A 14,712-nucleotide genomic window follows, 5' to 3' on the forward strand; every position below is an offset into this window, starting at 1 on the left:
GTTAGCACATATTGTAAGGGACCATTCCAGGTAGAGTGGCCCATTAACACCTCTATAGGGTTAGTGGGTTATAGATTGTTTAGCTTACTGTAATATAGCTTTCTGTGGGATTGATTGTTTTTGACATGTTTAATTTGGAGACTTCTTTTGCAGGCAAAAAATGCACCTATGGACACAAATGTAAATATTATCATCCAGAACGCGCAAATCAGCCTCAGAGGTCAGTAGCAGATGAGCTTCGAATAAGTGCCAAATTGTCTGCTGTGAAAACTATGAGTGAGGGAGCTTTAGCCAAATGTGGCACAGGATCATCCATTTCCAAAGGAGAAATCAATTCTGAAGTGAAACGTATTGCCCCCAAACGCCAGTCAGACCCAAGCATTAGATCAGTTGCTGTGGAACCTGAGGAAAGACTGTCAGTAGCTCGGAAGTCAGAAGCCAACTCTGTCCCTTCTCTTGTTTCTGCATTAAGTGTACCAACAATCCCTCCTTCAAAAAGCCATGCTGTTGGTGCATTAAATACTCGTTCTGCAAGCAGCCCTGTACCAGGGTCATCACAATTTACTCATCAAAAATCCTCACTAGAACACATGGCCAGTGTGCAGTATCCTCCCATACTGGTCACCAATAGCCATGGCACTTCTGTTAGCTATACAGACCAGTATCCCAAATATGAATCTTTAGGAGACCATGGCTACTATTCCATGCTCAGTGATTTCTCCAATTTGAGCATAAGCAGTATGCGTAACACAGATTATTATGGGGCTAATGCAGACCAAGGGATGTACTCTAGAAATTCAAGCCCCTGTCCTGACAATCGCTTAAGCCATACAAGTAATGATTCTTATTCCTCTTATAATGATTTGTATCTGGGTGTAGCAGATGCCAGGGCAGAAGACAATGTGAAGGTCCACAGACTTTCATCCCAAAATCGTCTTCAGCCTTTTTCCCATGGTTACCATGAAGCCTTAACTAGAGTTCAGAGTTATGGAACTGAAGAGCCTAAACAACTCCCTCGCAAACAGTCTGTTTCCCATTTAGCACTGCATGTCCAGCATCCAGTTGTTGGAGCACGGTCCAGTTGTCCAGGAGACTACCCAGTGCCTCAGAATGTTCATCCATCAGCCACTGCACAGCCAAGCCGTGCCTTGGTCATGACAAGAATGGACAGTATTTCCGACTCACGGCTTTATGAAAGTAACCCTATGCGGCAGAGAAGGCCACCCCTCTGTCGAGAGCAGCATGCTAGTTGGGATCCATTACCATGTGCTGCTGATACTTACGCTTACCACTCCTATCCACTGAGCAACAATCTCATGCAACCATGTTATGAACCTGTAATGGTAAGAAGCATGCCTGAAAAGATGGAGCAACTGTGGAGGAATCCCTGGATTGGGGTATGTGGAGAGCCACAGGAACAGCATATTATTCCAGAACATCAGTATCAGACATACAAGAATCTCTGCAATATTTTCCCTGCTGGTATTGTCCTCTCGGTAATGGAGAAAAATCCCCATATGACAGACGCACAACAGCTGGCAGCTATGATTGTTGCCAAATTGAGAACAGGGCGTTAAAATGTTAGAGCTTCTTTTTGAACTCTTAAAGACAAATAGTATTGAGTATATAGTGGGCAGGATCTGGAGGAAAAGTTAAAAATAAGGGAAGTGGGCAAATCTCTTGTAAAAACTTTCTAATTCTGTGGTATAAAATTCTGTACCCTATAGCAATCATTAAATATATGTGTGAGGCACTATATAAAAGCAGATTGTATTGTAAATATAATGAATATTTTAGGATTTCAAAAATAGGGCATTTTAAAGGTATTTTACAGGAAGTGCATACATTTTTGCATGAATATATTATTTAAGAACTACAAGGTTACACTTTTAGAGTCTAAAGCTGTTCATTCAAAACTATTGTTAGCAATTATATTGCATGTATCAATGTATAGTTTCAATTTGATGATAAATATATAATTGGCTTTTCAAAATACGCTCTATACATTCTGGGATCATAAGACTTTGGCTTTGACACTGCATTCCTCTGGGTCAAATATTTTTTTAAATGGGATGACTTGCCAACAATTAAAATAATCCTCCGTTTGTAAAACAAACCTGATCCTATTCCCTTTTTCACTTTTAAATATCAACAGAATTGGTATCTCTTAGCTTTTAAATCTATCCACCCAGGGTTTGATCCTGTAAGATGTGCTGACCACTTCGGCTCTAATTCACCACTGGCTCCAATCCAGCAAAGCATTTAGGCATAAGTGCTCAGCATCTTTCAGGATCGAATCCCAATTCAATGTTAAAAGTAGGATAAACTGTAGCCTTCCTCTTCAGAAGTACTGATGAGTACAAAATGTACATTAGTACATTTTAAGGGTCAATTGTAGACTGGCACTTTACTTATGCACTGTTCATTACTCACCCTCAAGTGGAGGGGAAGGTAGTGGATGTTAATGTGTGAATATCCAGTTTAGTAGAAACTGCAACCCTTCTTTTGTGGCTAGGGATAGTATTTGAAGGGTTAGAATTACACTCCAGCATATGAATAGACAATGTTTAAAAGGGGAGAGGGGCTGGTTCTGAAAAGGGATGCTACATCTTTGGCTTGCTGCAACCTGGCCTACTTTGCACTTCAGGTTGACCCAAAGGTGTGTATTTTCCTCCTGAAGGATTTTAAAGCTTTTATTTTGACAGGCAAGAAAAAAATTCTGTGTGGCATTGTTTGCGCAACTAGTATTTTGCTCAGGGGTGGGAACCTTTGTAGCTAAATGCCTCCATAAGAGGTGTTTATTGGTTTTTTTAAGCTGCACTGAATGGACGCCCTTTTTGAATCAATGTATATTTCAACATTTTGAACCATTACTAACTCGATATGTCTCGAGCTAGGACTTGTTGACTTCTACTGTAGTTTTTTTCATGAAAGTTGAGAAGGCCTGGTTTATGGCCTTTTGTTTCTTCATGAGAAGGTGTGACACTGCCTAAATGTTTCTTACTGTGAAACACACAGAACGTGAGGCTGCAGTCAGGGTTGTTTCTGGTGTTTTGATAATGGCTTGCATGCTGCTTTCTGGTTCTGTTTGTCTGAGGACCAAAGACTACTACATCACTACTTCCACTTGCTACTGTAAAACCTGCATTGATTCTAAGTGTATCTCGTGGGCTATTTATCATGTGCAAAATGTGAAAAAGTTACAGATGCAATTAAAGTAAATGTATTAGTATGTTGGCTGCTCACATCATTTCACACATGATAAATATTTAGTGTCCACACAGGTACCTCTCAGACTACTTACATATTTTGTCATGGCCATATCATTATGTGTTCAAATTGCATTAACTTGAAGATTATTTTCTTCATACCTGGAGTATTAAAAATAATTGTTTTAATTAGTTGCAGATCATTGCTGTTAATAAAATTGAACTAATCTTCAAAAAGTTAGCAAATAACTATAGAAAAATATTTTTACTCTTGACCAACTTTCAAAGCATATCTTAACTAGCATTTTATATTTTTTAATTTCCAATTACTTCATATTCTCTTCTCTTTTATGGTAAAAGCAGCTGAGAGTAATGCCTCAAATAACCAGAAATGACCTTTTGTTTGTTGATACAAATTGTATCTCTCTTTTTCTTGATTGTATAAAAAAACTGTACAAAAACCATCTCTAGATTAACTTCAATATTGCATTTTCACCATGTTTGTGACACTGTGTGTCACAGGGAAGTAGCCCATGGGTAATTATTAATCTTTTTATTTAAAATGGGCACTTGTAGTTTATAGACAAACAAGGACAACTTTTCAAATCCACTTTATTACAGTGTGCACAGATATTGTGTGTACACTTAAAAGCATTATATTACATAAGTTATCTTTAGTCTATTTATTAAACAAATACATTCTTGCAATGGAATTTTATGTAAAAAATGTCAGTGTTAATGAATCATCTGCACGTGTTTATAAATAGAACTGTAACAATGTAACTGCTGTAGACCCTGCTTAACAGGTTAATTATACATGTATGGTTTAGTTTTTAAACGAGGTTTTGTGTACTCACACTTTCCATCTTGCATGGAATTAAATGTGTATGTAGAAAAATGTTTTCCTTCTCCCCACCTATACAGACTCTTGCAAGATGGTTTGATAGAGGTGTCTCTCAGCATACTTTATTTGTAATACTGAGCAGAGGTTACTGCATAAGGTTTTGGATGGTTTATGGAGATAACGTATCTTGTAGGACTTGTCTAGTCATTTTAACTCTTTCACTGACTTTAACCTGATAGTAAATTCAGTCGTCTTCAGGGCCTTGTATTTATTAGGAAGGAGTGAGAGTAGAATCCTAGTATAAATCCAGCAAACCCTTTCTCTAAGGTACTTCTTTGAAGGCATTTTTTCTAAGATGAGCCAAGAATGTTTACATTGTATAGAAATATGGAAAAAAATGATGAAGCCTTGTAGAAATGGTCTGCAGAATTTTTGCTTGTAAGTTATTCCTCTTAAAAGTAATAATTTATAAACATGGTTTAGTGTCTCTTGATCAGCTAATTCAACTTAGAGCATTCAACGATCCACATACGTTTTAAGATATCTTCAAATGCCAATTCAAAACACTAACGTTCATTAACCTTCAGCACTTAAGCTTAGAGTTCTTCAAACACAGAAGAGTTGATCTCAAGAAACACATGATCATTAGTGTCTTATTGTAAATATGAGTTTGTATAAATGCTCTTTTTGAGAGCACAATATTTAAATACACTTTTAAATTTGTATAATAGAACAATTCCAGAGTATATATTTAAAAAGGAAAAAAAACCCTCCAAAGATTAACATAGTCCTAGATAAAGAACAGCAAAAAATAAAATTGGGTGAAATCCTGACCTATTCAAGTCAGTAGGGCCAGGTTTTCATCCCAGGGCTCCCTAGCTTGCTGGTCTTCATGTTCCTCAGCTATCTTACTTTTATGTAGTTTGTCACTGAAGATTACATTACCTTCAGTTTATTAGGCAACTGAGTAATGATTTGGAATAAACTAAATGTATTTCTGGAACGTTACCTGAAGCTACTTAATGTTTTTGTAAATACCATGTGATATTTAGTATTGTATGAGCTTGTGTATATAGACTGTTTGACTACTATTAGTCCTGTTGGTGTACTATTGAGCTACAGTAGTTTGCTTTATCCATTTGTAGAATTAAACGTTACTGTTTAATTGTTGTAAAATTTTATAAAATCTCTTTGGGTTTTTTGGTTGACCCAAATATAATGTAAGTCTCAATGACAAAAAGAGTGAAAATGGACGTTAAACCAGTACATGGTCTTCGTAAATCACTGTACTAAGTGTGCAATGCTCTATCTGATGCTGCATGTAATGCATTCACTAGCATGGCCGTATTTTTAGCTTTCTGTAAAGTTTTGATTAATTTAACTGTTTTTAAAATGCAAAGAATGTGTATGGTTGATAAGAACAAACTGTAAAGCAGACTGACTAAAGAACTTATCACCAAAGTATTTTATTTTATTTTTTTTAAAGCCAGTTTGCCTCTGAAAATGTGAATTTTTGCCTTTTGGAGTGATTTTTAATGACTAAAAAAATCAGAATGATCAAGGTGTGAATGAAGAAATTTTCCCATGTTACCCAGTTTTAAGAATTTTACCATAACAAAACATTTGGAAGATGGCAGGGATATGGTTCAGTTTCCTTACTACCACCTAAGAAAACTCCATCAGGGCCATACTGTGAGCCCAGTCTTATTCCACAGCAGCATGTGAGAACAGCACTGTTCAAAAGAAGCCAAAAAACAAACAAAAAAACCACACAGTAATTTCAGATAGATGCTGTTCTGAGGAATTCTTAAGTATTAACCTGTTTTGAACTATCGATGGATTACTTGAATGGGGAGTGGTAAGTTCATAGTGTTGTTCAGACCATTAAATGTTTCACCATTATACGCTTCAACAGTAAATGTTGAGTTGACAGCTTTTTTTTAAAAAAAAAAAAAAAACGACAGAGCATTTCTCTTGCATAGGGCTTCTTGTTGCTGAAAGATTGCTGTGTGTATGTGTATTATATGTAAAAATCCCACCACAATATTTCAAGCTAAAGAATGTAAGTTCACTATCACATTAGAAATCACAGTATGCTTTCCCTGTTACACTATTTGGTTAGCCTCTGAGGAAGAAGCATAATCTGTCACTTTGGCCTGTTTTATTTAGAACATGCATGTGGTGGTGGTTAGTGATGTACTGTGCAAAATCCCCATAAAACTTGTCTGAATGTATTTAAAGGTTTGTTAGTGGTATTATGAGGCAAACATGGAAGACTCTTTAGGTTGATTGTAAAATATTACTTGTTCTCTCCCCCCCAGTAATGTGTAACGGGTTTGCACAACTATTAAATATGATCAGAACACTTATATATGGATTTACTTATTCAATAAACTTATGAAAGTTCCTGCACTACCTGTTTCTAGTTCATTACTTTATAAATTTCTTTAGGTAACTTGGAGTATGAAAAGCACTGTGATGTGTCCAAACTTCATTCTAAATTTGTTTAGGATTACGAGATTAAATACTGACATTTGCCAAGATCCTGCAAGCCCAGAAGCACATGAGTAACAAGTCCTCCCATTTAGCTAAAAGGACTATTCATGTGTGTAAAAGTTATTCAAATGCTTAAGTGCACCACGGATCAGGGCCAAAGTGAAGGGTTTTGCATTTCAAGGTAAAACATTATCTGGAAGCTGAAAAATGTTGATTGTTAAAGAGAAACTGAACTTAAAGCATGATGGATGGTAAATAAAGGAGGAAACTTTTAAAAAAACGAATGCTTTCTATGCATGATTTGGGTTCTTATAGTGTATAGTTTCTTTTTTAAAGAAATTTCAGTTTATCTTTAAGAGAAACCATCTCTCTCTCTATCCAAGTGACCCAAATAGTTTTATCTAGCTTTTTAAATAATCTTGTCCCTTCAGATGAAATGTAAGCTATAGAAACAGATCTTTCTAAATTTTTTTTTTGAGATGCCTATTCTTTTTAATTAAAAAAAGAAACCATGCTTACTGATAACATGAACCAGAGTTCTTGTGGATAGAGGCTTACCTGAGGTTGGAACATTTAAAAAAAAAAAATTAAACAGTCAAGAAATGGAAATGCTCACATTACATAAGACGCCTTTAAATCTTGGCGAACAAGAGTGAGATGTTAGGAAAGAAACCTATGCTAAATTTGAAAAAAAAAAAAAGTTTTATACCATGCTGATTCTGCACAGAAACTGATTTGTAGACTTATTTATTTTCTATGGACATTTCAGTGGTACATCATCAGTACCTTACACCTACCCTTTTAAAAATTCTTAGGGTTTTCTTTAATTGCTTTTCCAGGTCACTCTGTAAATGGAAACCTAAATTAACATGCCCCAATAATATAGGTCATTTGAAATCAGTTTTGCTGCCTCCCTAAGATGTGCTTCCATAAAATGTTCTCATGCCACATTGATCTGTTTAGAATGGTGTAATGACATATCAGGGCATGTTAATAAATGTAGGTACCACAATAACCAAGTCAGTACACAAAACATTCTTCCCCATACAAGGTGTCATGCTGCTCTGTATTCAAAGCCAAAAAGTTATCTTACCAGCTTTACTAATTAGTTCCATTAATTAATATACTAATATTAGTTGCTGGATTCAAATTCTGACATTGGCAGCCAGGGACAATTCATTCAGATGTACTGTCCCTGGCTCCCCAACCTCTGTTTGAAGGGGAGCCTCAGGCCTTTAATCCCTCTTATGCAGGTGGAGGAATGCAGAAGCTATCAGAAAGTGGGTTGGCCAAAGACAAAGGGAGTAACAGTTCAGTGGCATGCGTCCTCCCCCAAGAATCCACAATTCACACTGCATGCCTGGAACCAATATTTATCCCTGTGACAATTTATCAGGTACCTCCCCTCACCTACTCATGGCTGTCTATAACTTCTCTTTGGTCTTGGTCTTTCAGATAGTTTTCAATGTACAGGAATGACCCTGTCTCAGGAAATCTTATGTGGGATAGGAAAACGTATCTACCGTGTTCCCTTCACCCAGTCCAGTTTTACTTCTAGTAAGAAAGCAACCAGGTTTGCTTGGCAAGCTTTAAATTCACAATACTTGATGCACATGTTTCTAATAAAATAACAGAACATCTAGAAGATAAAGGAATCAGACGTTAGATGTATGAGATAGTATTTGCCAAGATCACACTTCCTTCCTTTCTAAAGTGCTACATTTGCTTTGATAAACCCCCCAAAACTATCAGATACGATAATTGGTGGCTTACTCCCTTGTTATCTGTCTTCTGAACTGGCTGGTTTGTATATGTTCAAAAATTTTAAGTACTCTCTTAATTGCTTTCAGTTACTTTCTACAAGGTCTTCCAAATTTATCCAAGTTAAGAAGTTTGAACAAGTTACCACTAACGTATCCTTCTGTATTACTGGATTTAGGCACATAATTTTAATAGTATTTAGGTGTTAGGCCTTGCAATGCTGAATGGAACAATGCCTAAATACCTTTAAAAATACAAAAAGAACAGGAGTACTTGTGGCACCTTAGAGACTAACAAATTTATTAGAGCATAAGCTTTCGTGGGCTACAGCCCACTTCTTCAGATGCATAAAGAGTGGAATAAATATTGAGGAGATATATATATGCATCCGAAGAAGTGGGCTGTAGTCCACGAAAGCTTATGCTCTAATAAATTTGTTAGTCTCTAAGGTGCCACAAGTACTCCTGTTCTTTTTGCGGATACAGACTAACACGGCTGCTACTCTGAAACCTTTAAAAATACAGGCCTTGCTGTTTATCTGTACTTTCTCATTTGTAAGAGCCCTTGTTACCTTTAATCCCAGTCTGGCCAAGAATTTCAGAAGTAATTATTTTGAGTGCTCAACTGAAGATGCCATAATGGGACCTGCTTTCCAGAAAGTCTGAGCACTTACCCTTTGAAAGGCAGGTCTGTTCAGCTGGGTAATCACAGTCAGTCACTTTTTAAAAAATTGGTTTCTCTGTCCCTTACTTTTTCTCTACAACACACTCCTGACTCTGCTTTTTTGTGTGGCTTCATTCCCTGTTTTTTCATTTGCAGTAGTTTGTTTAAAACAATCCCTCCTTCAAAAAGCCTGTTAGCTGCTGCCTTGTATTCTTTTCCAGAAAAAAATTCTAGTCCGTTGCACCTTGACTATGGTGTGCGCTAAAATTTCCCACCATTCTACTACACTGATGGATTTTAATATTTCCCTTTACATACTAGGACCTCAATCCTGGAATTGGATCTGTGAATCCTTGCAGCATCAGGGCCTTTATTACTTAATTTGCTAAATGTTCCGATGTGTAAGGAGCAGAAACCTTAATTAAAGTCAGGTCATTGATCAAAGCCCTCAGCCCAGCCTGGAGATAGCTGGTTCTCTTGGAACTGTTCCCGAATCTTGTTCCAAGACATTAACGGTGAGGTCAAAGGACAGTTCTGGGATTTTTATGCAAACTGACTTTCCTTTTAAACACAGTAGTGTGTAAGTCTACCATATAGGCAACATCTGATCGAACAGGGACAACTGGGTTATCCTTTTACATCTAACCACTTTTAAAAATTAAGACGCTATCTTTCCTGACAAGAGAAATCCAGCCATGTACATGATTAAATCATGAGAGGAACCAGACCATGTGCTTCACTGAAAAAGAAAGAACTCAAGGGTGATCTATTAGAAATCAAGTATCTTTTTCAAGAACAATTGAACACAAAAGGGAAGCCAAGATCCAGGAAGAGGGTTCACTTTTAACTGGGGAATATTTTATTAAATACAAAAAGTTTAAGAAACAGTGAAGGATTCCAATGTATGTTAACCCTAAAACTATATTTCACATAGCTCAGTTAAAAAGAGGTAGAAATTAACTTTTGTTGTTAAATAGACTAGAGTTACTAGACGAATGACCTCACGCACAAATCAAGTTATAAAATAGTCATATACGCTTATATTTCCCCCAGGAATTTTTTGCATGATGGACTATTTTAATATCACCATGATATCTCTTTGTGCCACTTATCTTGTTTAAAACTGGCTGCTTAGAAGAGCTGAAGGCCACTTTTTATTCTATGGAGGTCATTCTGGGTCCACAATAATCCTTCCATCACAGCTCCGTTCAATTCAGGATTGCTGCAGAAAGAAAGAAAAACAGCAATTTAAAAGCCCCAGTGATTTGTGTAAGAGCTAAAGTGAAGAAAAATCACTTTGAAAAGCATTTTTAACATTGCCAATGAGAGCAGGCGAAAAAGGGCTTGTGATGTGTGCCCTTTGGCACCACCCTCTTGGCTCATTTTTAACTCGAGCTGCAGTGGCTGGAATGTCCTCAGTCAATATTCAGGATCAACTATGAAGCTGCCTTTCGCCTCTACAGGTTAATACACAATACTGCTAATGTGAAAGATGCAAATGGGTGCAGAATTACCTGTGCAATAATATTTCAGCTGAACTGCTCTTTGGAATCAGGAACACTGATATATCAGGCAACATGCTAATTCAGCAAGCAGTCAACTTGAGACCTGCCTATGCCAGGCGATACCTGGTATGCACAAAGTAGTAGGCACAAGTCTCACAGCCTTGCTGTATCAGCCATTTTCTATTTCTGAGGTCCTTGTTGAGGTTGTGACCACCCTGCTCTCGGCAAGAAGGGCCACAGATCATGAATAATGTTAGGAACTCCCCCCTGTTAGCAGGATGCTAACCCAGTATAATGGGAAGGGTGGTTTTGAATAAAGGTGCAGCCCTGGGAGTCGGGAGATATAGATGCCATTCCTGGCTCAACCAATGATTCCCATTGCTTAGATCATAGGAGAGTCTCTTGTGCCTAGCCCAGTGCAGTCCTTATGCATAAGTAGGGCTCCTACCACCATACAAATCACTTCTAGAAACCAGAGTATACTTAGCGTTTTGTTTAAGGAATTTATTGTTTGGGCCACAGTGTTCTAGGCCATTTCCAAACATAGAAGGTGGCTTGCTCCCTCACAATCAGTAAAAATAACCCTTTCCATTGCACAAATTACCCTCTATGGGGACGTTTTAACAGTGTTTCCGAATCCCAGGGAGAACGACTGGGGAACACAGGTAAACCATGCTATTCTGCAAGACACATGTGTGGTTGAAACTAGTCAAGACACTACCAGGTTGTTCTAAGACTTTCAAACAGTAAGTTTTACAGCTCTTATTCATGCTCCTGAAGTTGAGAAGATGTGAACCACGGTTAAATTTAAGAGTTAAATGTCTAAGGGATTCACCTGAAACCTGCACTCCGGAACTGTGAGAGCAGAGGGAAATCCGTGCTGTCAATTTCAAGTTTTTCTGTTTTTCTTCTCTTCATGCTCAAGGACAGATCAAATTTCAGCTACAACCCCGCATCCTCCACAGTAACTGTATGTTCTCTACTGACACTATTTGATGTAACCCCTGGGTTTAGGTACAGACTGCAGTGTCTCTTACCTGCTGACTCATCACTCAAGGACACCGAAATCTAGTGATTAATCAAGACTATTAAAAATGAATCCTATTTCTGAAATGTCAAAACTACCTTTTGACATGATCTCCAAGGCTGTGCCCTGCTAGCAGCTATGCCCAGCCACCCACAGACAGATCCCTTCTGGCTAGCTTCTTGCCAGCACAGCTATTTCTCCCTGCTCTCAGGCAAGTGTGGAGAAAGCAGTGATAAGAGTAACAGAGAGGTGGGAGAACCAAAGCCTCTGCCTGCCTATGTGCAAAGAGCAGTCCCTACCTGAGGAAATGGGAAGGGATTCAAAACTCAGCAGCACCATTCCTAAAACACCAGTAGCCAGAGGCATCCACTGAGTTGGAAGGCAGGTAAAACTCTTCCTTTAGGGCCTACAGTAATTCTTAATTTATCCCCTCTCCTCCCCCCCACCATCTGGTAATCTGCCCTCCGCTGCCTGAGATTGTGGAGTTAGTGGCCAGTAGCAAATCTATATTTGTAAGTAAAAAAAATAAGCTGGCTACAAATCACAATATAGAGCAATGATTTGTCATACACTTTTTACAAAGACAGAGAGGGGTGCACAAGGATGACGCCCACAAAAGACTTCAGACTTAGGGTTAATTTCAAAAGAAAACAATTCCCAACACGCCCATCTGCATGGCTACTTGTGCACTGGTTAGTCCATTTTAAGAGAGGAGAGGTTTGAACAGGACATTCAGTTGCCTAAGAGCACAGAGGAGTTTAGCTTTACAGATACTTGCAGAGGCAGATTTTCCTATTGAAATCCTAGTCACAGAAAATGAAGTTAAAAAATAAAATACCTGTGGGTAGGGAGGGCAAAGGTATGCTACCCACATTAGGCTTACATCCTGAACATGGCACTGTAGCCTCTGAGTCACAATAACAGCAAATGTGTCTTAGGGTGCCAGTCATGCTAGTCTAGAATGGTTTAATGAAGGCATTTCAAGCTGTGCTAATATGTACGGGTGAAAACAAACAGTTCCATGTTGTAACTGCTATCAGTGCAGACTTATCTGGGATTGCAACCATCTAAGTGAAAGGTTTTCATTGTAATAATCTAGGCAATGAGTACTGCAATGGCCTCGTATAATTGATTTCAGGTGCCCCTCAGCCAAATATCTGAGTATATTTTACATGACTTAGGTTAATATGAAATTAGTTCATATTCCAAGACCATCAGCACCATAACTAAACTACCTTTCATTAAAGGGGAAAAAAAAAAAAAAAAGAAAAGAAACTGGGACTCCAGAGAGCAAGCATTTGAACACAAACTTTGAAAACCAGGCTAGTTATAAACTAGAAGACCCACTAAAGAGCACAATCCTGCATTGGAAACGAGAGGAATTCATGGTAAGATTTTCAAAAGGGGCTAAGTGTCTTAGGATCTTAAGTCACTTTTGGAAATAGGATTTCAGGGTAAAACTTTAAGTCCAGGCCAAAGTCAAAGTGACTTGAAAATGGGACTTAGGTGCTTTTACTCTTAATGACTCAATACCAATAGCTCTTTCCACCTGATCATCAGCAAGCAGGTGTTTGCCTAGAATAGGAATATTTGGGTTTATTTCAGGAAGCTCTGAGCAGCAACACCACCTGTACAAACATCCTCGTTCAGCCTTTAAGTGCCTGTCCGACCACAATGCAAAATGTCTTAGCAAACAAAAGCCACACAGATGGATCACAGCTATATCACACAAAAGGAGAATTCAGTGACCAAGGCAGGATAATAAATTTGCTTTCCTAGTAATGGAAAACTACCATTATGCAGCATGGTGACAGACCTGGCTCACCTCTCCTCCCTGGTGACATACACACCTCCTGACTAAGAACGTAATTGACATGCTTTCATCCCCAGTACAATGAAAAATTCTGTGGCCAGACACTGATACTCAACTCAAAAATATACGTCAGGATGTTTGCCCAGAGCAATTTCATAACACCAGATTAGCTGCCATTCATAAAGTATGAAACTGGGCCAACCGTTGAGCAGAGCATTATGACTTGGGAATCAAGGAGAAAACACTATCTACATGATAAATACTGCCATGCAGCTAGTTCATTTTCACAGACCTTTTCCTGATATTATATTTCCACAGACAACCACCTTTGTGCTACTGTGGTAAAACCTCAAGATTTATTTAACTGTTCATCAGGACTTGACGCTTTTGGAACAATCTTGCTTCTCTAAGATGCAGGTGTTTTGTTTCTGAAACAACAGGCCTGTCTACTATGTCTGATGGAGAACTCTGGATCCCTGGAGAACTAGTGCAAATGGCTTCACAAAAGACTAATCTCAGAAACTAAGAGGGCAAGTGTGTGTGTTAGTCAGATGGAGTAAAAACTGGGGATGATTTAAAAAAAAAAAAAAAAAAAAAGCCAAGAGTTTTAACCAGACACCGGAAACCTCATGGAGGAAAAAGCTCTGTGGAACATTCAACACTTCCACCCCTTGATCTGAAGGCAAAAATCAGTGAAGACAAGACTTTATATTCTTATTTCTAAGGTTTTTTGTTTCTTCTAAACCTCAAGTGGCACAGATCCAATGTTGCCTATTTGCAGCTTTAGGAAGTCAGCAGAACTTCTGGGGGGTTGGGAAGGCGGGCAAGGTGCAGCTCTGAGCTCCCAAATTTTATCAGAGATTGAGTGGGAGCTATTTACCAAAAAGCATGGCGCCCAACCAAGCCAGCCACAACTCAGGTATGTGTGGAATTACTGACAGATAGGCATATCTATGCACTCTTCAATAGCTGAAATATAAATGCAAGGTGATTCAAAAGCCTTCAAACAACCCAGTGCTGTTTTCCAAGCCGGTGTTAATACTGCTCTTCCTGCTGCAGGAGCTACCCCTCCCAAGAGTAATATGCGATTGTATTAGCTACTTGTGCACTGACACATTCCTGACCATTCCGGCTGCGGTACAAGGTGCGTTTCTGTTACAGGATTTCCCCCCTTTACCTTTCCCCAAATTAAACTTTTAAACCCCAGCTTCACAGCTCCACTGCATTTTGAGATGATGAATAGTAAACACAGGCCAAAGAGGATTTCCTGACATGCAAAAGGAAAGGTACCACTGGCCTTAGTTCTCAGGAAAGAATGCAGCACAGTATTAGGTTAAAAACCTCAAGAAGGCAAAGCTAAAAGCACTGGTTCCAGTACCTACTCCAATGTCTCT

At 38.4% G+C, this 14,712-nt stretch overlaps 2 protein-coding genes across 5 annotated transcripts in view; one reads left to right on the forward strand and one right to left on the reverse strand.

The window, feature by feature from the left end:
- ZC3H12B (zinc finger CCCH-type containing 12B) overlaps positions 1 to 6,465 on the forward strand; it is a 105,068-nt gene extending 98,603 nt beyond the window's left edge. For all 4 annotated transcript variants that reach the window (XM_034781276.1, XM_034781277.1, XM_034781273.1 and 1 more), the window contains one exon: positions 154 to 6,465. In XM_034781276.1, the coding sequence (XP_034637167.1) occupies positions 154 to 1,577 (1,424 nt within the window). In that variant the 3' untranslated portion in view covers positions 1,578 to 6,465. The remainder of the gene's footprint in view (positions 1 to 153) is intronic.
- A 3,326-nt stretch (positions 6,466 to 9,791) lies between these two features.
- The window catches only part of LAS1L (LAS1 like ribosome biogenesis factor), a 52,860-nt gene continuing 47,939 nt past the window's right edge, over positions 9,792 to 14,712 (reverse strand). The window contains exon 13 of the mRNA XM_034781807.1: positions 9,792 to 10,195. Within this exon, the coding sequence (XP_034637698.1) occupies positions 10,105 to 10,195 (91 nt within the window). The 3' untranslated portion in view covers positions 9,792 to 10,104. The remainder of the gene's footprint in view (positions 10,196 to 14,712) is intronic.

The sequence above is a fragment of the Trachemys scripta genome, chromosome 9 (genome assembly GCF_013100865.1).
Source record: "Trachemys scripta elegans isolate TJP31775 chromosome 9, CAS_Tse_1.0, whole genome shotgun sequence".
Lineage (NCBI taxonomy): Eukaryota > Metazoa > Chordata > Testudines > Emydidae > Trachemys > Trachemys scripta.